The sequence below is a fragment of the Vulpes vulpes genome, chromosome 6 (genome assembly GCF_048418805.1).
Source record: "Vulpes vulpes isolate BD-2025 chromosome 6, VulVul3, whole genome shotgun sequence".
NCBI classification, from domain to species: domain Eukaryota; kingdom Metazoa; phylum Chordata; class Mammalia; order Carnivora; family Canidae; genus Vulpes; species Vulpes vulpes.
In genome coordinates, this window is record NC_132785.1 from 91,804,738 (window position 1) to 91,828,342 (window position 23,605).

The following is a 23,605-nucleotide window of genomic DNA, read 5'->3' on the forward strand; positions in this document are numbered from 1 at the left end:
AAAGATGTAAGTAGCCAACGTGAAACCTGGTGCCAAAGTGTTGACAAGTCATTGGCCCCAAAGCCGGAGCTGTAGTTATTTGCTGCTCACTCTGCAGAAGTATTAGCATTGTTTCAACAACAACAAAATGTGGTGGAGAATAAAGTCTGGTAAAAAGGTTCCAGGATGTCTCAGGCGGGAAAGCACCACAGCCTGAGCTGGCAGGGCCTGGATTCTATGCAACCACAGTTTGTGTAAAGGAGAATGCAAGGGGTTGGTACTATGTGCCTGGGGAAGCCTGGTCTCTTTGTGGTTGCTGATGGTCCCAGAGGGACTCTGCTTGTCATGGTAGAATGAAGGGCCTCGAAGCACAGAATCAGGTGATTTCTTGCCTGAGATGACTGAGTTTGTTCTTCAAGTGGCATTGGATATCCAATTCTGTTTCTCTAGAGATCCCCCTTCTTTAGCCTTCACATTACTGCAGATCAAGAGGTAACCTCAATAGGCCCACTCTCCCCCTTGTAATCTTTGAGTTTCAGGAGATCATCCCATGCCTACACTTCATAAGCATAGGTTTCATTTCCTGGGGAGACAGAGCCTGATTTCAGGATAGGCCAGGTTTCTTTAACCAATCCCAGTTAACTACTTTAAAAATTAGAAATTGGAAATTTCCCACTTACTCTGAAGTGTTTGTCAGTGCCTCAGAATAAAGCACTTGGTGCAATAGGCAGTATCTTGTAATCAATATGGTTAGTAATAGATAACACTTTATAGGAAACATGAATAACATTTACCCAGTGCTTCAACATCTCAAAGCACTTTGCAGTCATTGTTTATCCAGCCCTACCATTGATGAGCTCTTTGAACTCATCTCACAAGAAGTTGATGCAATTCAGGAAAAAGCCAGGAATTGGGAGGCCTGGTTCTAGTCCTTATTTCACCACATACTTGCTCCTAACCTAGACAATGACTTAACTTTGCCATCTGTAAAATGAGCTAAGGATGGGGGGAAAGTAATTCTAGAGGATTCTCAAAGATCCTATCAGCTGAAAAACTCTGAATTAAAGGAGCATGGGCAAGTGCTTTGTTTTGGCTGAACTTAGGAAGGTGATAATTCTCATGGATTTTGATACAGTGACTATTTAATTTTCCCAACTCTAGAATCTAGTATTTGGGTTTGTTTCAGATATGCTCTGGAATTTATATTAGCCTATGATCTAGCCAATCATTGGACCTTTCCAGTCCTGGTATGTTTTTGGTCGATATTCAAGGAAAAGGTCTGAGACACATCCAGACACATTCCATAGCTTGGACATTTGGTCATCAGGGACACACACACATACACACACACACACACACACACACTTTATATATACATATAAAGTGATATGAGTTATATCACTTTAGAGTGATAGTTTTGGAGTCTAGGATGCCCTTATTCCTCTGGGGCATAGGAAGGCAAGAGAAAGATCAGGCTAAGAATGACAGCAACTCCACCCATAGAGTAGTACAGTTGCCTGGGTGACCTATTACTGTGGAAGTGGCAGAAACAGCATGTGGAGAACTACACTGAAGCTAGAAAGAAATTTTCTTGGAGGTGGACTCATCATAAGTAGTTTTAACTTAAGTCTGTTCTTTCCAAATCAGTAATGAAGTGTCTGGCCAAAGCAATGGTTCCTTGCCATGTTTTTGGTCATGAACCCCTTTGAGAATCTTATGAAAGCTATGAATGACTTCCGTCCAGAAAACTACCCATATATTCACAAATGGGATATCATTTTAGGGAATTCCTATATGCCCGGAATCCCGTGGACCCCAAGTTAGCAACCCCTAGTCTAAAGTAGAATAAGGGAGCCTGACAGTGGGAATGTCAGAGCTAGGCCAAGACTTTGAAGTCCATAATTTGCTGCCAAAATGGAATTGAACAAGGAGTAACATAAAGGGTTTTTTTTTCTTTTTTCCCCTCTGACCATCACCCTCCTTTCTTTTCTCTATTCCCACATCTTTTGTCATCTCTTCTTGTTCCCTTTCAATTTCTCTCCCCATCTCTTGCACATCTTGCACCACAGATGTTCCAGCCTGGTTAAAAAGCCTCCGCCTGCACAAGTACGCTGCGCTTTTCTCCCAGATGACCTATGAGGAGATGATGGCTCTCACTGAGTGCCAGCTGGAGGCTCAGGTATGTTGTTGCAGGTGACCCTTCCATGAGAAGAGAGCCCCAGGTGGAACCTGAAGTTCCAGCCCAAGACAGACCTTGTTTGGACCCCTACCTCTACCCACCCAGTAGCTTGCCTTGTCCTAGGAACTGCCATGTGCTGGCCAGCATTACTGGTGAGTAAGGCTGGGTTCTTGTCCTCAGTGTCCATTAGGAGGCAGGTGACCAGCAGATCACTGCAAGGCAAATAGGATTCAGTGAATATTACAGAAAAGGTGATGCCTAGGTGCACACTCTAAGCGTAAGGTGGAATGGCCTGGAAGTAACACTTGACCAAGGCCTCAGAGAGTCTATGTCCCTGCTTTTGCTTTCCCACCCCCTCCCTCCATCTGTCCGATGAGGGCTTGTTTGGACAATGACAGATTGGTTTGTCTGTTGTCCAGTCTGGTTACAAATCAGCTAACTTGTAGTAGTTAGTGAGTAGAAGCACTGGGTCATGCCTCAGACTTTTCCCCAAAGACATGTTCAGATTGAACTTAGTGGAGATTAGAGTAAGTTGTACAAAATATTTTTCTCTTCTAACTACCTTGCGTAACATGGGACTGTCATAGAGAATGGGATTACCCCAGGTCTCAGGTTTCATTTCCCTTCTGTGTGCTGTAAAAGAGCAGAGTTCCTCCTCCTTTCTTGGGCATCTTTCCCCAAGTGCGGATGCCAAAGGCTAGGCCAGTCAACAGACCCCCTCCACCCCCAAGCTAAGCATGTTTCCTACCATGCTGTGCTCGAGTAAATAGATCTGACCGATGTCTTTTTTTCCCTTGTTTAAAATGCCATTGGCATGTTTCATATTGACCTCAGTTTCCTTTGAGCAATGATTTAAAAGCATTAAGGTCTGAGCAGGCTAGTAGGATTTCCCTTGCAGGAAGAGGAGGTTGTACCACTTGGGGCATACCTCCCAGCAGATGCTGGTTTCTCATTGCACCTTCAGTACCCTCAGTTAACCTCTGCAGGCCCGGCTGAATACCAGTATTGAGATGCAACACAAAGCCCAAAGTCACTGCACATTCTCAGAGAATGAAAAGCACTAATTTCAACCTCCTAACACTTCTCCCACTGCTTTTTGGACCTCAGTTGAGCCTTGAGATCCCAGGGATTTATGAGAAGTACTTCTAAGGGCATTTTTTTGTATTTGGGTCAGAGTTTAAGGAAAAAAAATCTAAGTCCTCAGTTATTTGGCTTGAGAAAAAACAAGAAATAATTGACAGAGAGGGCAAAGCCAGAGGCCAGCACAAACTTTTCAGAGTAATTTAATTCACTTGAACCCAAAGTCAGAGCTAACCAGAAATCTGCCCCCAGCACTTTATCTTAGAAAGTGAGTTCAGTTGTCACTTGAGTGTTAGTATCTCTGAGGGAGATGTCTCTGATGTTCCCATCTTTTCCTTCTTTAAGAGAAATTCTATGAGGAGCTATAAGAAGTCACCAAAGTTTGTCTTAGAGACCTGATTTAAGAAAGGGCCTTCTCTTTGGAACTTTGCAGTAGCGGTGGTCAGCAAGCATTGAACTAAATCTTGAGGCTCACCATTGCACAATTAAGACAAACTGGGAATCCTCATCATTTAGCTGAAGTGATGACTGAAGTAGAGTTTTATCTTCTTTTCTATTCTGGGTTTCCTTATGGAGACCCAAGATGACCTGCAAACTGCCCAAAATTGCCCTGTGTTGTATGGCATCTGGAGAGAACCATACAAGACTTCCCATGTCCTCGAGATGGGAAAACCTAGGAAAGGTTTAAGAAGACAAGGAAGCCCTGTATGGGGTTGGAACCTTCAAGCAACCTGGGAGGGACTGAAATGACAAAATATGGAGAAGAGGAGTGTATGACTTTAAAATGATCTTTTAAGACTGTGAAGAAATTTTGTGCTGGGTGGATAATTGGCCTTCTAGCTCACTTTCTCCCTCTTCTCTCCTAAAGGTCACAGCCAAAGGACACAGACAAATTGTATGGTCAGATGTAGTTAGAACATGAAGTAAGGAGAGGTTAATGACAGTGGGGACTGAAGAGAGAGACAAGTGGGTATTTGCTAGTCTACCAACGTCAGAACCAAGAGAACAGTAGAGTACAGAAAAGCCTTCAGGAAACTCTAAACGGATTCTTAAAAATATGTTTTTAAATGTAACTTTTATTTAATTACAGAATGTTACCAAAGGTGCAAGACACAAAATTGTCATCAGTATTCAGAAGCTCAAAGAAAGACAAAATCTCCTGAAGTCTTTGGAAAGGGTGAGTTATCACCAGGTGAAGGCTGGTCCCTGTCACCTTGATGGAGGACATCTTGCCTGAAGATGTCATCAGTGGGCCTGATAGAGTGTTTCACCTTGTTTCCTTATCAAAGGCAGAAAAAAATGAAATGATTTTGAATTAAAGTTCCCTGGTTATCCATACTTCTGTGTAACCTGACCACTGAAATGTATTTCTTGGGTCCCAGCAGCCTATGCCTAGCCATCCCAGTGGACTCACTTCAGCAGAGGGAATCAAAACCATTTGGCTGAGGAACACTTCACAGTTGCTACTGTCCCTTTCTCTTGGCTGCCCGAACAGGTCCTCTTCCTATCTTTGCATCCAGACATAATCCCCATTATGATATCATTTTTAGGACCTTGTGACTTTATGACGTCATCTAAGGTGCAAAGGAGAGCAGGCCTTGTCCCAGTGCTGCCTCTTCCCCAGGGTGGGATTCTTCTGGAAGCGCTGCTGTAGCGGGGAGAGTTGAGATGGGCGGGCGGGAAGTTCTGTTGGCGTGCACTGCCTGCAGAGTCTGAGCTGTGACACGTCCTCTAGCAATCACAGGGGCTGGGGGTGCCTTTGTAAGGGAACAAAGTATTGAGCTAGATAGAGGTTATATAAGTTCTGTGAGCATGTAAACATTTTAATGCAATGAGAGGGGTTTTCTAAAACTTATTTATAAAAGTGTATCTATAATTTTACATAGGACATACAGCTACGTTTAATGCATAGTGCATAAAATATAGAGTAATACATACTTATAGAATATGCATGTATAACTTTATAAAGAAGGTGGCTTTGAAAACCTTGGTATAGACAGATGAATAGAGGCCACTCACATCCACATATGTGCTCAAAGGCCTGCCCTTAATTAAAGTGAATCACAAATGACAAATGACCTATCCAACTGAACCCGAGGTTATTGTCATTGTTCTTAATTTTTATTTACCAAGTAATTTGTCTAATTGAGTGATTATTGCCATATTTAATATAAGAAACTATTCTCTTTTGGGGACCATTCAAGAGGACAGTTTTCTCCTTATCTGTTAGAAAGGCCCAGGATGTGTTCTGCCTAAGGACAATCTAGATTGCCAAGGATTATGGTGAGAGAGTGATCATCCCCCTTTATCTTTGGAGCATCCTTCAGGAACTCACAGGAACTCTGTCACTAAGGAAACGCACCCACCTGAAAGACAGAGGTGGAGCTGCTGTTTGGTCCACTCCCTATGGCCTGGGGCCAAATTAGTGTGGAAACACAAGGGCAGCAAGGTGGCACAGGTGGCCTTGACATGCCACTGACTTTGTCTGGCCTTTGAGAAATCCATGCCATTTCACACCTAGAATAATATTAATTCCACAAAAATACTTTCTGCCTGGAATGTGAGGTGTTAAAAAGATGACAAAAGTAATAAAGTCTGAGGGCAGCTAATGGCCAAGAGAAAAGCAGTAATGAGTTTATTTTGACATTTCTGGGGATAAAAACCTGTGTCTCTAGCACATTGATCTTGCTTCAGAACATCTGAGCTCAGACATCTGTGTGCTTATCCCTTCAGGAGCTGACGGCCTGTGGGTGGGGATCCTCAGCCTCTACTCAGGACTCAAGCTCTGGGCTCTGTTTTCCCTCCTCTGGGACCCAAGGCTCTTCTACTCTTTAAGGGAGGGAGTTGTCTCTCCTATGTTACCACTTAGGCCACCAGCAACAGCAACAGACTCACATCAGCCCTTTCTTTGGCATTCCCAGATGTCCCAAGCTGATTATGCTGTTGGAAATGCTGTCATCAGGCCCTTGCCTGCCTACAGCATTCTTACCTCACATAGAACCCAGAGATTTCTAAGGAGATAGCTGGGACCCCGCCCATTGCTAGTTCATAATCAGTAGTTGCTCCAGATAAGTGCTACATCCAGAGCTCTTCCACTCACTCACTGAATACGTACTAGGCAGCTGCCTTGGACTAGATTTACCCCATCCACTGGAGGCTAACCGTGAGTAGTACAGAAATACATGGTTGCTGCCTTTGCAGAACTCAAGTAGTGCATTTGCAACACAGACATAGCCACTGCTCTCACAATCCCTTGTGATCAGTGCCACCACTGAGGCAGGTAGGGGTCGATCTTCCTGGGATGAAACACAGCACTCTGTAGTGATGAGGAGGAGGGAGACCTTGGAGGGGTCAGCATTGACTAGCAAATCTTTAGGAGCCTAGAACCAGCCACGGAGGGCTCTTGAGCTAAGGCAGGAGCCGTGAAGGTGGAAAGGGATAAGAGAGGTCGTTTAGCAGAAGTCCAGGCATTGGTTCGGGTTCCATGCCATTTGGGAACAGAAAATATAGGAGGAGTTTCCAGGTTGGCAGAAGTGGAGTTCAATTGGACAAATTGAGTCTGAGGTGCCTGCGGAACACCCAGGCAGCAAAAGCAAGTTATTGGCCAGAAGAATGATGCTAGAGTCCACAAGGGTTTCAAAGACTCCTTGTGGATCATATGTGTGTAAGTGGCAATTGGTTCCCCCAGAAGTGTGTGTTAAGGGGTAAGAGCTGAGGACAGACCCCAAGGAGCACCAGAAGATGTGGAGAGACCAAACAATGACAGAAGCTGAGCTGCCCAGAGGGTCAGAGAGAGTGTGAAGGAGCGAATCTGATGGGGTTGTGGATGTGTCACACACAATGTCACTGGATGTCACAATGTCTGTGGATGTGTCACATACAATGAGTACTGAACACTGTCCCCTGGAATTGGCCACCAACATGTCACTGGTAGCTACAATGAGAGAGTCACAAGGAGAATGGAGGGATGGAGCTAAAACCCATGAACCAGGGAGTGTGAATGGGCAATAAGGCCACTGAGTAGGGAAGCCTAGACTTCTCAAGATGTTTGGTGGAGAAGGAAAAGGGAAGATGAGAATGGACACTGGGGCAGACTTCTCAACATGTATCTGAAATACTGAAAATGTTTCTACATCCTTTTATTCACTGGCCTTTTTTCACCTAACTCCCAAACTGTGAAGCTGAACTATTCCCTGGGAACCTGGCATGGGGAAAGGAGACACATAGACACCGAGACACACATAGTCACCTTCTCCCCGCCCCAACACACACACACACACACACACACACACACACACACACACACACACTCTGTGGGTCCCAGGAACTGGTGTAGGCATCTTATGGTGAGGATTCTGCTGTATCCTCCATGCTTCACAGTGCCTGGCTCCTGGTAGGGCTCAGCTGGTAAACGAAAGGTGGCGAGGGGGGCAGATTTAAGTAGATGCAGGTGTGCTGTCTACAGCAAGAGAAGTCCAGTTCTTCCCACACAGGGGGAAGGATGGGGCCACAGACAGTGCATAAATGCTGGGACGCTGGCTGCCCGAGTTCTGTCTTCCAGATGATTTGCCCCTTGCTGCCCTCACGCGCCCTGTGAAAGGTTCCAAACCAGTCTTCCTCTAAGACCTAAGAAAGCCAGGCAAGGGGTCGGTGGGCAAGGAGCTTCCATCGCTCCAAGTGTGCCCTGAGTTGTGCTGCCAGAGCTGAGTGTGGGTGGTGGCGGGCCAGCCTTTATGGTTCCTGCTCTGCCATGAGCTCCTCGGCTCGGCCCATGAGTGAACAGCCAGCTTCGTTTTGCCTCTTTGTGTTTATAATGTAGGATGATATTTATGGTCTGAAGGATCAATAGAGACTTGGGTTGGTTCTCTACTTTTGTCACCATGGAGAATTAATCCCCACAGCCAGTTGACGATGCTGGAGTGGGTCCCCCTTCAGCCATTTCCTAGCTTCCTTCTCACCCTGGGCGAGTTCTAGAATTGATTTTGAAGAGTCAGGTACCTAACCCCATGGAGGCTGGCGTAAAGGGCATTGTTAACTTGTTGGTAGCCAAGCGTTTTCTTTGAGACACTGGCTTGGAGGCTGTGGGGGAGAACAATACAAAACTCTGCATGATTTCTGCAGAGAAAGTATCCGTCATTAGTCATTAGGTTTGTGGTTTCCTTTTTGGGGTGCTTCTCTCCTGTGGAAAAAAATAAGCTTTGAACTTGGAGCAAGTATGTTTCCCGTTTCAAGGAGTTCAGCTCTTGGCATAACCAAAATCTCTTTCTTCCGTCACTGAGTAACTACAGAAGCTTTTCTGCATGTGACGAGAACAGGCGAGGGTTGTTTGGTGGCAGCTGACAAAATGTCACAAGCATGCCTTTGCTCACCTCAGCGGTAGCTGTCACATGAAATGACATGGCAGAGATGCATGTGATCCCCCAAAGAGGCCGGTTGGCTCTGTCTCCTCAGCCCCACTCTGTGAGGAAGCTTCATCCCTTCACTCTCCTTTCCCAACCCCCCTCCCTCCCACCTCAGTCAAGGGCTGGACAAGATCAGAACCTCTCACATCCCAAGTGCCCTTTAGGCAATTGGCTAGAAGTGGAGGACCTCAAGGCAGGGGTCCCCCAGTTGACACATAGTTGAGTTGGTAAAGACAACACGTGCTTCCTGGCATGAGTCATCTAGCTTACCTCCATATGCCCTGCCCTGATAAAAACACCAGGTCCAAAGTGGAGGAACCATTCACACGATGCCATCTAGACTCTGGAAAAGGCTGGTCCAGTCTAGACAGCAGGAGAACTGGGAATGATCAAGAGCACCTCCTGACTCACATATCAGGCTTTCCAGCACAGGTATCAGGCTAGTCTTACCTCTGCCCTATCCACCAGATTTAAAAGGAAGGCAGTAGACTTTAAAGCCCTCCTCTTTAAAAAAGAAAGAAAGAAAAGAAAAAGAAAAGAAAAGGGAAAGACTCCCCCCCATCTAAAACAGGCTGGACAGTAGCCCCGAGCAGGATGGAGACAATTCTGATGGCTACTTAGCATTTCAATTTCCTCCGTAACCCTGGGTGCCGACTCGGCTAAGATTCTGCTTCCAACCTACTGAGTAAAGCAGGTTCCAGCCAATGACAGGGCCAGGCTATTGGTGTTTTGCTGCCCAGAATTGAAATGTGCCTGTCCAAGACTGGCATCCTCAGGTTTCCTTTTTTCTAATTGATTGATTGAAAAGCCTGGGTGTACAAGTGATCGTGTTCCATGGACTTGTGTTCCTTGACATCATCAAGCAATTTTTCTTGATAAGAAAGGATCCCAGGAATGGATTGGTACTCATGCTTCAGGCTTTTAAAATTATGTCCTTGCTATTCTGGGCTCTCAGAAGATTAAATACTTCATTAGTAATCAGGGCTTTGATTGTCAGCGTCCTTCCTGGGTTCCAGGGAGAGGTTCACTGCAGAAGGACTGGGCAGCCCTGTGGCAGAAGGCCGGGCTCCTCACCATGCCAAAAAGACTGCCAGGCCCTGACCCTCACCACAAGCATCAAAGCCTGTTCTGTGCCTCCATGAGCATCTGGCATACAGATAAATGTCAATCAGAATCAACTTCACTCTTTTTCTAATAGATAATAGCTAGTATATCAAACTATATGTGCAGGGGGACCCAATTTTATTAAACAACATATAAAGCCATTTATATTATATATAACTTCAGTTGAGTTATTCCTTGAACAACTTGGGGTAGAGGAGCACCCCCACCCTGTGCAGTCAAAAATCCATGTATAACTTTTGACTCCCCCAAAACCTAACTACTAATAGCCTACTGTTGATTGGAAGCCTTACTGATACATGAACAGTGGATTAACACATATTATATGTTATATGTGTTATATTCTGTATTCTTAAAATAAGCTAGAGAATAGAAAATACTAAGAAAATCATAAGACATGGCACACCTGGGTGGCTCAGTTGGTTAAGCGTCTGCCTTCTGTTCAGGTCATGATCCCAGGGTCCTGGCATCGAGCCCTGTGTCCGGCTCCCTGCTCAGTGCAGAGTCTGCTTCTTCCTCTCCTCCTGGCTCATGCTCTCTCTTGCTGTCTCTCTCTCAAATAAATGATTTTTTTTAAAAAAAGAAAGAAAATCATAAGAGAATAAATTTATAATATATACCATATTTATTGAAAAACTCTGCAGGTCAGTGGACACACAGTTCAAACCCATGTTGTCCAAGGGTCAGTGGTATCATATACATATAGATTATACACACATATTTCTCTCCGGAAATGATTCTTCGAAAACATGTCACTCCCTTGCTCAAACCCTTCCCTGATGTCCCAGCTCATTGAGAAAAATTTCCAGCATCCATGTCTCCATGCTCAGGCGCTGGTAGCAACTTGGACCTAATTTCTCACACTCTCCTCTCACCATTCTGCTCCATGTCAGGCCTCCTTGCTCTTCCTCACACACTCCAGGTATGCTCCTACCTCATAGCCTCTGCCCTCTCCATGCGCTTTGCATGGAGCACACTTTCTCAGAATCCTCGTGCCCACCTTCATTTGGGTTCCCGTTCTAACATCACCCTTCAGAGAGCCTTCCCTCACAGCCACCCTGGCCTGCACTTCAGTCCCAAACACAGTATGTTCATCTCAGGGTGGGATGTAAACTCTCCAAAGAAACTGTAAAGGAGGGCAGTTCCCACTATATCCCCTTGCCTAGCACAGTGCCCAGTTCATCAGAGCCCTAGACATACCTAGTAATTTAACAAAGAAGCGCACGACCCAGTAGTAGCCTGAAACTGACCTGCAGCTTTACAAGTTTTAACATCCTTACAAACACCCATTGAGGCAAATAAAGTTATTATCCTTATTTTCAGCATAGAGAAACTGAGGCACAGAGAGTTTAAGTCATTTGCCCAAGGTCATACAGCAGTGTCTGAATTTGAACCCCAGCATCTGTCCTTAAGTCTGTATTCTTCACCACTACCCCAAATGGGTGGGTGGTGTGAATGAGCAGGTTCCTTCATCCAAAACAAATAAATCCTACACAGGACAGAAATTTACGTATGACCCAACTTTATTATACAGCTTCTTAGGGGTATGCATGTACACTATCCAAATGTTGTTTTTTTTTTATAGAAACTCACTGAAGAAGCCAGGGGTGGAAATGTACAAAAATCATTTTATTTTTATTTTTTTTAATAAATTTATTTTTTATTGGTGTTCAATATGCCAACATACAGAATAACACCCAGTGCTCATCCCGTCAAGTGCCCCACTCAGTGCCCGTCACCCATTCACCCCCACCCCCCGCCCTCCTCCCCTTCCACCACCCCTAGTTCGTTTCCCAGAGTTAGGAGTCTTTATGTTCTGTCTCCCTTCCTGATATTTCCCACACATTTCTTCTCCCTTCCCTTATATTCCCTTTCACTATTATTTATATTCCCCAAATGAATGAGAACATATAATGTTTGTCCTTCTCCGATTGACTTACTTCACTCAGCATAATACCCTCCAGTTCCATCCACGTTGAAGCAAATGGTGGGTATTTGTCATTTCTAATGGCTGAGGAATATTCCATTGTATACATAGACCACATCTTCTTTATCCATTCATCTTTCGATGGACACCGAGGCTCCTTCCACAGTTTGGCTATTGTGGCCATTGCTGCTATAAACATCGGGGTGCAGGTGTCCCGGTGTTTCATTGCATCTGTATCTTTGGGGTAAATCCCCAACAGTGCAATTGCTGGGTCGTAGGGCAGATCTATTTTTAACTCTTTGAGGAACCTCCACACAGTTTTCCAGAGTGGCTGCACCAGTTCACATTCCCACCAACAGTGTAAGAGGGTTCCCTTTTCTCCGCATCCTCTCCAACATTTGTGGTTTCCTGCCTTGTTAATTTTCCCCATTCTCACTGGTGTGAGGTGGTATCTCATTGTGGTTTTGATTTGTATTTCCGTGATGGCAAGTGATGCGGAGCATTTTCTCATGTGCATGTTGGCCATGTCTATGTCTTCCTCTGTGAGATTTCTGTTCATGTCTTTTGCCCATATCATGATTGGATTATTTGTTTCTTTGGTGTTGAGTTTAATAAGTTCTTTATAGATCTTGGAAACTAGCCCTTTATCTGAAAATCATTTTAGTGATCACCTCTAGATGGTAGGATTTTCAGGTGATGTACATTTTCCTCATTGTGCCTATTTGTATTTTCCAAGTTTTCTACCTGGTCTAATAGAATGATAAAACTAAGGTGATTGCATTTCCAAAGAATGTTGTGATGAAGGGGCCAGCAGCTGGGAGTCCTGTCTGGGAACCACTCGGGCCGGGGGAGGGGAGGCATCAAGGGGGAGGCCACCCCCATTGCTGATGCTAACAGAGGTCTTCTCCCTCTGACCATCCAGGACATCATCGAGGGGGGCAACCTGCGCATCCCACTCCAGGAACTGCACCAGATGATCCTGACTCCTATCAAGGCCTACAGCTCCCCAAGTACCACCCCCGAGGCTCGCCGCCGGGAGCCCCAGGCTCCACACCCACCCTCACTGATGGGCCCTGAGGGCCAGAGCCCCGACTGCAAAGACAGTGCCTCGGCCAGCAGTGCCACGGCCAACGCCTCCGCTGGGGCCAGTGGTGGGCTGCAGCCACACCAGCTGAGTAGCTGTGATGGGGAGATGGCTGTCGCCCCCCTGCCGGAGGGGGATCTCCCTGGGCAGTTCACACGAGTCATGGGGAAAGGTAGAGCCTGATTCTCACGCCTCCCCCTTTTCTTCACTCACCACCACTAACCAGAGCTCCTGGTTCCTGAGGGGCTCCCCGGATGCTGGATCAACCTGTCAGGGTTGATGTTATTAGCCCGTTTACAGATGACCGGAGTGAGGCTCAGAGGTCATCATTTGGATCTGAACTCTGATCCCTCTGACCCCTAAAGGCCTCTTCCTCAACCCTGTCTCCTTTCTCTTCCACTCCTTCAGACCAGGGCTTGCTGGGCCCTCCTAGTAGAGTGAGTGCTCATTGGGCCTTTGGGCCTGCGGGCAGAAGTCAGCCCTTACTACAGACCAGGCCTGGAAGGCACCACGGCCATGCCCTGTGCCTGTCTGGAGAGAAGGACAGAATTCTCATGTGGTCCTTTGGGTAAGAGCACTCTTTCTACCTGGACCGCCCTGTGCCTCTCCTGTGCATGGCACAGTGATTATGTGATTATAGTCCTTTTTTTTTTTTTTTAAGATTTTATTCATTCATTCGTGAGACACAGAGAGAGGCAGAGAGAGAAGCAGGCTCCCTGCGGGGAGCCCAATGTGGAACTCGATCCTGGGTCTCCAGGATCACACCCGGGCTGCCCTGATTATAGTCCTTGAAAAGTCCAATACTAGAATAATTTGTACTTGAATGTTTCACAAGAAAGTGTGATTATTTTTAAAATGTAGTGAATACCAGTTACTTCTCCTTTGGGAAGGAGAAACAATTTTTTCTTTATTGCCCAATCATTTTAAAGAATCGAGTTCTTACCAAAAGAAATGGACACCTGAGTCTTACAGGTGCAGTGAGAAACTCCCTGTGTATACATGCCCTAAAAAAGACTTAGATCCATAGAAATCTGGTTCAGAGGAGACAACTTGTAGCATCCCTTTGAGCTGAGAGGCCAGTCAGCTTGATGGCCAGGGTGAGTCCCTGGTCTCCCCCGACTCACCTCTGAGCCCTCTTAACCTCCTGACCTCCTACCTCTGAGTGGGTTCTTTGCTGGTGGGATTAGAACAGATGACCTCATGGATGAAGCTACATGTAGGGGGTGGAAACCTGAGTGTAATCCATGGTGGGTTCTGTCCTCAGAGGATCCAAACTCCTTTGGCATGGCTTCTTTTTAAAGTTGAGCTACTTTCAAATTAATTACACAATAAATTCATGTTCAGCATAAAATCAAAACTAAACAAAATGATGGAAAGTGAAGAATAACCGGTCCCCCAGGCCCTGCCATCTTCCTCCCATGAGGTGCGTGTTCTAAACAGGCTTGGCTTCTTCCTTCAGAAACTTTATAATATTCATATACAAGCACGAGTGTCCTTTTTACACACAAACAGGTGTTGTTTACATGTCTTTATGCACCTTGTTTTTCTACATTATATTTTTTAATATTTCTATCAATATCATACTGATTCTTTTTAAGATTTTATTTATTCATTTATTTGAGAGAGAACACATGAGCAGGGGGAGGGGCAGAGGGAGAAGGAGAAGCTGACTCTGCTGAGCAGGGAGCCTGCCGCAGGACTTGATCCCAGGACCCTGAGATCATGACCTGAGCTGAAGGCAGATGCTTAACTGACTGAGCCTCCCAGGCGCCTCCGGATTCTTTTTTCAAGGTTCCATACTGTTCCACGGTATGCATAAGGCATAATTTAACCGGGCTCCAATTAATGGACGTTGACGTATGTGTAGTTTTCAAGTTTTTGTTATTACAAACAATGCTATATACTGGGAATCTCTGTGCAAAGATACGATATAAATGGAATTGTGACAGACTGGTTAGGCGGGATTAGGGAGAGGAAGGAATCATGATGCTCAGGTTTCGAGCTTAAGTGCAAGACATTTCCACTTTTTTTTATATATATATATATATTTTTAATTTTTTATTTATTTATGATAGTCACAGAGAGAGAGGCAGAGACACAGGCAGAGGGAGAAGCAGGCTCCATGCACCGGGAGCCCGACGTGGGACTCGATCCCGGGTCTCCAGGATCGTGCCCTGGGCCAAAGGCAGGCGCCAAACCACTGCGCCACCCAGGGATCCCCCGACATTTCCACTTTTAATTGACATCTTTTGTCCAGCCACCTCTACCATGGCCTTCTAAACACCTCTGTCAAAATCAGAGCATCAAAGCCTCCAGGGTGAGATTAGAATAGGCCACGCTAGTGTGGCCCTGGAGAGCCCAGGGGGTGTGTGTACTCTACCCACAGAGAGTACTGCTCTGTCTTTATTCCTTCAGTTACTTGAGTGTGTAAGTGAACCTGTGGGTGTCTAAATGTGTGTTATCACTTTGAAAAAATAACTCTCCAGTGACTGAGCAGGCATCCTGCTCCTGTGTGTGCCCACACATCTCACAGCCTCAAAGATGTGCAAGAGCCTGAATCCTCCAGATGAGGCGCACAGTTCATCCGGCAAGTTATGGAGATTGCTCTCTGATAAGGTCGATGGTCTTTGATGCCTTTGAACTACCTTCTCAAAAGGAGCCTCTTTCAGAAATAGAGCTCAGGACATGGCCACATTCTTCTTCTCCCAGAGTGTCTGTCTGAGGCCGGATTGCAGAAGGCTTAATATAGAATGGTATGCCTGGAATTAACCAAAGGGGCTTCTCGAGGCGAGGGCTCCTGTGGTGACCAAGCCTTTGACTTCAATGGAATGAGGAGTCTTCTAGCCTTTTTTGTGAACCTTACGTAAAGCCACAGGAACACATACTTCTCAAAATATTAGTCCTGAAAGGAAATCGGGGGCGGATCTCAGAGATTAGAATGGGTATACATGTTTCTAATTCTTCTTTTCTTTTTTCTGTTTTTTTGTTTTGTTTTTGTTTTTGTTTTTTAATTCACAGTGTGCACACAGCTCTTGGTCTCCAGACCTGATGAGGAAAATATAAGTTCCTATTTACAGCTCATAGACAAGTGTCTAATTCATGAGGTGAGTAGTAATGGGTTTCACAAAATTGTTGTCTCATTGTTTAGAAAGGGTTCTCAGCATTTCTGTGATGTGATCATTTGGGTCTCCAACAACTTGTTTCTGAAGGGTAGAGAGGCATTAATAATACTCTGGGCAGAACTCGGCTATGGTGGCTTCAAACCTAAGCAACAGCTTGTGATACTTGGGTATCTAGAGAGTCATCCAGACTAAGCTCTGATGTGAGGGTGAATACCTGAGAGAAACTTCTGGTGCCAGAAGAATCCCTGAGTGACTAAGCCTGGCAGGTAGTTAACACACAGCCCTGCCACCTAGCCTTGGTGTTTAACAGTCTTTAAAATTTTGTGTTGAGATATTTTGCCATTTGGCTCAGGGCAACTTGGGAGAAGGTTGGAGAGTGTGCAAAAGAAATGATGTGTTTGTGTTATGTTCTGTGTGGTTCGATTCGGGATTTTTATAGGAACATGTCCCTTTGAAGAAGGACTGAGGCAGGCTGGAGCTGTGCCCCATTAGACTTAGTACTAGCACAATCTCCCTGATGGAGCCAGGTGGATCCTGGGTGCTGCTGGCTAGGGCAGCCACCTTCCCTGGAAGCTGCCCTGAAGCACATGTGGAGACAGGGGCTTGTGCCTCAGACCCAAGACTTCAGTGCTTCTTGGGAGCACCCCCTCCAAAGAGTCACAGAGATAAGAGTCACAGTGTAGGCTTTGGATAAACTTCACAGCACTGAAGTCTTTTGTGGAATTTTAATGTTAGAATAAGATGGTAAAGGCCAGGCAGCCCGGGTGGCTCAGTGGTTTAGCGCTGTCTTTGGCCCAGGGCATGATCCTGGAGACCCGGGATTGAGTCCCACATCAGGCTTCCTGCATGGAGCCTGCTTCTCCCTCTGCCTCTCTGTCTCTCTCTCTCTGTCTCTCTCTCTCTGTCTCTCTCTCTCTGTCTCTCTGGGTATGTCTCATGAATAAATAAATAAAATCTTTAAAAAAAAAAAAAAGATGGTAAAGGCCCCTAACTCTGCTCACATTTGCTGAGTTGGCATTCAGAGCCCCAGAAGTGCAGTGAAGGGAAACACCCAGCACAGAGGTCTGTCCCCCTTCCTCACCACACCGCTCACACTGTCCCCACCCTGCCAGCTGCCACACAGGCACATCTGTCTAAGGCCAGTTCGCTAGGCCCTCCACCTGTCCACAATCTGACTACCCAGTACCCTCACAAACAGGTTATGGTCTCCTTCTGGGTTTCCTTCCCAGCCACTGCCCCACAATCCCCTGAACTCTCCCTTTTTTGCTATTTTCTTTCTCAACAGTGCAAATTCTTGTGTGGCTTTCTCTCCAGCCCCTAACTCACCCTTTGGTATTTTTAATCCTGATACCGCAAGTGTTTTGGCCAGCAAAAAGCGACAGGAAGAAGAGAAGGCAAGGATGTGTTAAAGGATTTTAGAACTCCTTCATTCCGTAGATCTAGATTAAATGCCTAGGCCCTGTCCCTGGCTAGGTAGCTAGCTTATGGTGTGAGGGTAGTGAAGCTTATGGTGAAGATAAGGCTGTTCGGGCATCCCATGGAGCCCAGATGAGGAGCAAGGCCACCAAACCCAGAACCGGAAATGGCTTTTCCTCAGAGGAATTGCTTCCAAGCTGGGCCCGAAAGGCAAGCTGCAGTTGTGGTGGTAAAGACTCAATATGTAAGGAGGTAGGAATGCCCCAGGCAGAGAGAACAGCCTTTGGAGGGCTCTGTCTTACTAGGAACATTTGGAGTGGGCTTTGAGGGGCCTGAGCAGGGGAGGATTTAAACTTCTGTAAAGCAAACTAGAGCCTTGCTTCCTCTCCCATGCCCATGCTCACACTTAGCCTTCAAGATACTGGAGGACGCATTATAAGTTACTTTCCATCTTGCCTCAAGTCTGCTGAGCCCACAAGACAAAATAATGAGCCCTCCAGCTGCCTCTGTTGGACGGTGCACACACTTCCTAATTGGCCTCCGCCAGCCCTGAAGCTGTAGCCTGATGCTTCTCACCTTCCTGCCATCATGCATGCCCTCCCTGGGCAGCCTGGCTCTCCTTTCCATTTCCTTAGAATATTTAGGAAATGCCTGGGTTTTTTTTCTCCCTGCCTGCCCAAGTGATTAAATGCAAAGATGGCACCACGTGGACTCATCTGCTGGCAGGCGGCCCCAATTGCAGTAGAGGGGCCTCTGGCTGATGGGAGTCATGAGCAGAAAGGAGCTCATGCCATGTCTGCTTGCCTGAATTTATGTCAGGATGGAGGGGCCTGCACTCTGCTTTGGAAGGGAAAATGTTGTGCAAGACTTATTATTTTAGTTCAAGAAAGAGGAAACGTGTCTGCATAATTTTCCACAGGCTCAGGTTATTCTATGTGGGCAGAACACACTCTCCCTCTGAGGCCCCATTGAAGCACGCAGTCTCCATCCCTGGCTGAATTTCACCTGAGCTCCATGAAACAGGACTCCCTTTCACAGTCTGAATATGCCATTCCTTAGCTGACTGGACGGGATGGTGTTGACCAAACCTAGACACCTTCCTTCCTCCCCAGGATCAAAGGGACCAATTCCCTAGAGCAGCAAAAGGGAGGAAAGGAAAGTTCTGAATTTCATTTCTGAGATCAATCACTTTGTCTCCTGGATTATAATCCCTGGCTTCTTGCCTCCTCGCCATCTCGAGAAGTTTCTATAGAGATGGGATCTTGACCCATTATGAGCCTTTTGATGCAGCCACAGAATCTATAGGGCATATCCTATACATCTTCCTCTAGACAGACTCATTGGTTTGGCCCTGACAGGAAAAGAAGACTCAGAAGTGGCTGACTGGCTATGTCAATCTGTATAATAGAAGCTTCCATCCCCTCCAGTCCCTGAGGACGCTGCTACCAGCCCAATCTAGAGTTGCCAGTAGAATGGCTGAAGTGAGGGGTTAGCCATCCTGGCTGGTAGCAGAGCTCTCACAATGGAGGGCTACTTTGCAGGCACACACAGAGACCAGCTTTTGGAAATCCCTCATTGCCAGCCATGATCTAGCTCCTCTCCATGCCTCTCAGATGCAGTCTCCAGGACCAAGAAGTGGCCATCACACTTACCAACCATGGCTGAGGGGCTTAATCCTATCTGCAGCCTGGAACTAAATAAGCCTGATGCCCAGTTCTGAGTGAATGAGCTCACCTCCCTGGGTGGTGGCAGGGTATAAATATTTCCATCTTCTTGGATGTTCTTTGCCACCACCGGACATGTCATGTATGAAGTGGTGTCCTTGGAGGCACTTTGAATGCATGTCTATAAAGTGAGCCATTTCCTCTTTTGTCAATTGGAAACTCAGGCCAGCTGTCCTTCAGGCTGGGCTCCAGACCCAGCCCGGTATTATAGTTTTAAGAACTTGAAGTCATTTGTTGGGACTAAAGGTGATTGTCGAATGCCAAATATGGCATATACCACCACTATAAAGGGCTGGTCTGTGCAACCACAAAAACCTGGTTAGATTATCTACGAGCCACAGTTATTGAACCATTAACTAAGAGCCAGGCATGTCCTACATAGTCTAAGTGCATTTCATGTGTTATCTCATTTAACCCTTACAACATCTCTTTGAGGGAGATGTTATCCTGGGTTTTTAGAAGGAACAGTGTCAGGTAAAGGAACTTGCTTAAGGGTGTGCAGGGATCTGAGCCCTGCCCATATCATACATCCCGAGCCTTCCTTTGACCACCTGCACTGGACTCTCTTCTCCCGAGTCATCTAGATTAGTACCCCTGCATCCTGTGTTCTCACTCAAACTTTGGCAGAATAAGCCAGTCAAAAGCAGAATCTATCCATCTCTTTCTTTATTCGTCCAGCAGAAATGCTTGCCTTTCAGGTTTTTAGAGGCATCCATGTATAGTTGGACATTCGCCAAGCATTGCCAACAAATGAGAAGGGACCACAAAGTAGAACCATGTCCTCACCTCGTACCCATGAGACCATCCCACCATGTACCTTATGTGGTGTCCACCTCTTTAGGGAGGCCTGGAGTCCCTTGATTGGGTAGCCCTCCTGGATGAATATGCTTAAAGGCACCTGGCTAAGGTCATCCAGGAGGAAGGTGTTTGCAAGACAATAATTTTTTCACAATATAACTAACATCTTTTTGCTTTTGTTCACATAGCTCTCCTATGTTTAGAACCTTAAAGATTAAATGTCATCAGGAGAAAATTAAGCTGTCATGTTTTCTCTATTTAAGGAATCTGTTTCCTTTATGGGAAAGAGTCATATAGTCTGCTACTCTAAGTAATAGTTTATTGCTACTTAAAGGAATTCACGTTTTATTGACAAAACTATATGGGTGTTATCTCCATCACTGTTACTGCTAATCAATCAAATCTGATGGATCTCTCACAACTTGTGGGCCACAGTTCTAGGCACCTGACAGGGCATTCCTATATTGCATGTAGGATCCTCAAACCATCTAGAATGCTGCATGTCCGTGTTCCATTTGCAACAGAATTACCAGGGAACTTGCTGCAAACATCTTCTGGACTCCTGTCTGCATCTATTAAATCAGGCTCTAGGTGTGTAGGTAGGGGCCTAGGAAACTGCATTTAATAGTCTTGAGGGATTTTATATGACAGATTTGAGAGTCTCTGCCTTAGGGACTCATTACCCCTGTAAAGTCATTCCCCCAGGCTTTAGCGTACAAAAAAAAAAAAAAAAAAAGATATAGATGACAGTGTGTTACAAAGCAGGCAAAACTCCCCCTCAATGCCAATTTTACTAAAAATATTTGAGAAGGCATCAGATCTACCCATTTTCCTAGACTTTAGGCAAAGTTTAGGTCAGGATTGGTGCACTGGGATTTTTGTAGGGTATGGGGCCCCTTGAGATTTCTCAGCAAAGCCCTGTGCCCTACAAAAACCCCAGCGCACCAAACCTGATCTATAGTATATAAGATAGGATAGGATAGGATAGGATAGGATAGGATAGGATAGGATAGGATAGGATAGCAGAGACTATACTCCATTGTTTGAAAACCTACAGACCACTCTAGGCTAACCACACACCATCAAGCAGATTGATTTTTGGAGTGGTTTAGCATTTCCATTGATTATGAAAATAAAGGGGGCCTGCAAAAGCTAGAGTATTTAACAATCCATTTTGCAATTCATTCCTGGTTAATCCAGAATAGAGTCAGGAAGAGGAAGGTGAGTGTGGATCTGCCAGAAACGCAACCAAAACAAGCGTTGTCAAAAGCTTAATGCATATACTTTACCAGGTACCTCCAATGTCAAATAACTTGCATTGTCAGTACAGATGGCTCCCAAGTGAAACTGACTGCTGTTTGGACCAGGTGGGAAACAGGTGAAGAAAAGACAGCTGCAGAGACTCTGATGTCCTCCCGCCTATTAATTGTGTGTTCCTCCCCCTAATGCCAGGCTGCGCCACCCATTAAAAAGTCCTGTTTGTTTTTGCAGGCATTTACAGAGACTCAGAAAAAAAGATTGTTGTCATGGAAACAGCAGGTGCAGAAGCTCTTTCGGTCTTTCCCTCGGAAAACCCTTCTAGACATATCAGGATATCGACAGCAAAGAAAGTATGTTGGGATTTCATTCTTTTCAATGCCTGGTGGTTCCCTGGTGCACCCTTGCCTGCCTGGGTCCCTGGGCAGGACAATGGCAGGGCATCATTCCTTGTCCACAAAGATGCCCCGTGGGGAGTTCCAGATCACATTTCTTAAACAGATGGGGTTGGGAGAAGGCTACAGAGAGAACGTGTTCCCAGAAAGAAAACTGAACGTGATCTTCTGTAACGCATTTTACGTGATCAAAATGACGGTAATAGTCCAGATGGGCATCAAGGGGAGATGGGTATGATTGAGTGAATGCCCACAAAACACTTTGTGACTTATCCACAAAGGGGGGCCCTGAGAGGACAAAAATGGGTTGTTCTATCAGCACCTTACGAGGTAGTGTCATTTTTTTCTCTCTTCTCGCTGCAGACTAGCTAATTATAGTTGGTGGCAGGGTGAAGAGCCCAATGCTGGTCTATTTTGGTCTGAGCTGCAATCTAAGAGTGGAGCAGTACCATTCTTGATTTTTCATAGTACTTCAGCTTCTTGGATGCAGTTAAAAATAAGCCTTGTTGTACTTTAGAACCCATTACCTTAATCTGGTTTTAAATTGAGGAATCCAATTGCATATTACAGGTGAATTACAATGTGACAATCTGGGGGAGGCGTCAAGGGGGGAGATGTAGGTTCCTGAAGCCTTCAACAGTGACAGACAGTTTGGGGCGGGGGGAGACAAAAGAATGATGGTATAAACATCCTGAAAAATCAACTTTCTGTTTTACATTTTTAAACATTAGCAGATAAATAATCTTTTCGTTTGCACCTAAAAAGTTCTGAATTAATTTCTCAGTGCATATGTAGAAGCTCTGTGTTGTTAAAATTTCTGGCATTTATTTGCATAAGTGTGCCTTAAAACATCACTGCTTTATATTATTTAAGGGAGATAAGGACAGTTGGGATTTATGAAAAGTTTTCATTAAAGACTAATGTAAAAATTAAAGTGTTATCACATTCCAGCATATATAACACTGTTATTTTTTAAACGAACATTTAGCACTTACCGTGTGCCAAGTGGTATCCAAGCATTTTAGGAATATTAATACATTGAATCCTTGCAACAACTATATGAGGTAGAGTTGCTATTATTAACTCCAATTTACAGAGGAATCGGTAGGCAGGGGTATCTAGGATTTGGACCAGGCAGGCCAGCACCAGCTGCAGAGTCTGCTCTTCTAACCGCTACATATGCCAGGCCGAAAAAGCAGTCAGGCAGAGTGGCATGCTGTATGGCAGCTCCCTCCCTCAAGTTCCCTGGGTAGATGGACTGGACCACCTGTACACCCTGAGGATTCCCAGGGACCCAGGTGAAAGGCCAGGCCTGCTACCCTGGGAACCGTTGCCTTCCCAGGCTCTCTCTCTCTTCTTATAAGGGCAGCAATATATCTCTCAAGTGAGAGGACAAGATTCCAGACCCCTCTTGCAAAACCAGGCCCTCAGGACACAAGTTCCAAGAGGAAGAAGGAATTTAGAGGATAAAGAGGAAGACAGCTTTTTAAGCTTTGCTTCTCCCCAAAGTGTCATCCCCTGCCTCTGTCTGCTCTGTTTTGTCCTTGGTCCATATCAGAGTTCTCATTAACCTTGACCTCTCTGGAGTGTTATTAACTAACGTTTGTATTGGGCTACCCAAGGTTTGCCGTATTGGAATCTTAAGGGACCTGTTGTTATTGATTTGATAAGGATGAATTCAATCATCAATTGTGAATGTTCAATTGGAAGTTGCTAAAGTGCTAGAAAAATAATTTGTTCTCATTAGCTATTACTTCTGGGATCTTTTTGTGCTATTAATTTGCTTTGAAAATCTGTTTCTCCCATAATACAAAGGTAACTGCAGCCCAGCCCCTGCCTGAATGATCACAAATCCCAAATTAAGTGATTCTTATTAATGTTATTTTATCAGCCTTTTCATGCATTTCAAGGTAATGAAATCAGTTGGCTAGATTTCGGCAAGCAGAGAAAGACACAGATGGACAGAGCAAAAGAATGAGAAATGAACATTGAATTGTCACTTTGTTCTCTCCCCAGAAAGAATGATTAGGTCATTAAGCCTAGTGGTCTGAAGTAACCTAAGGTTGCCAGCAGTGGTAACCCTCAACTCTGGCTTTGTAATAACCAACTAAGGATGTCAC

At 45.4% G+C, this 23,605-nt stretch overlaps 1 protein-coding gene across 3 annotated transcripts in view; it reads left to right on the top strand.

The window, feature by feature from the left end:
• Nucleotides 1–23,605, top strand: part of SAMD4A (sterile alpha motif domain containing 4A) — a 215,366-nt gene that overhangs the window by 170,494 nt on the left and 21,267 nt on the right. For all 3 annotated transcript variants that reach the window (XM_026000658.2, XM_026000659.2, XM_026000660.2), the window contains 5 exons: nt 2,049–2,158; nt 4,329–4,415; nt 12,612–12,945; nt 15,792–15,877; nt 21,325–21,443. In XM_026000658.2, coding sequence (XP_025856443.1) covers nt 2,049–2,158; nt 4,329–4,415; nt 12,612–12,945; nt 15,792–15,877; nt 21,325–21,443 — 736 coding nt within the window. The remainder of the gene's footprint in view (nt 1–2,048; nt 2,159–4,328; nt 4,416–12,611; nt 12,946–15,791; nt 15,878–21,324; nt 21,444–23,605) is intronic.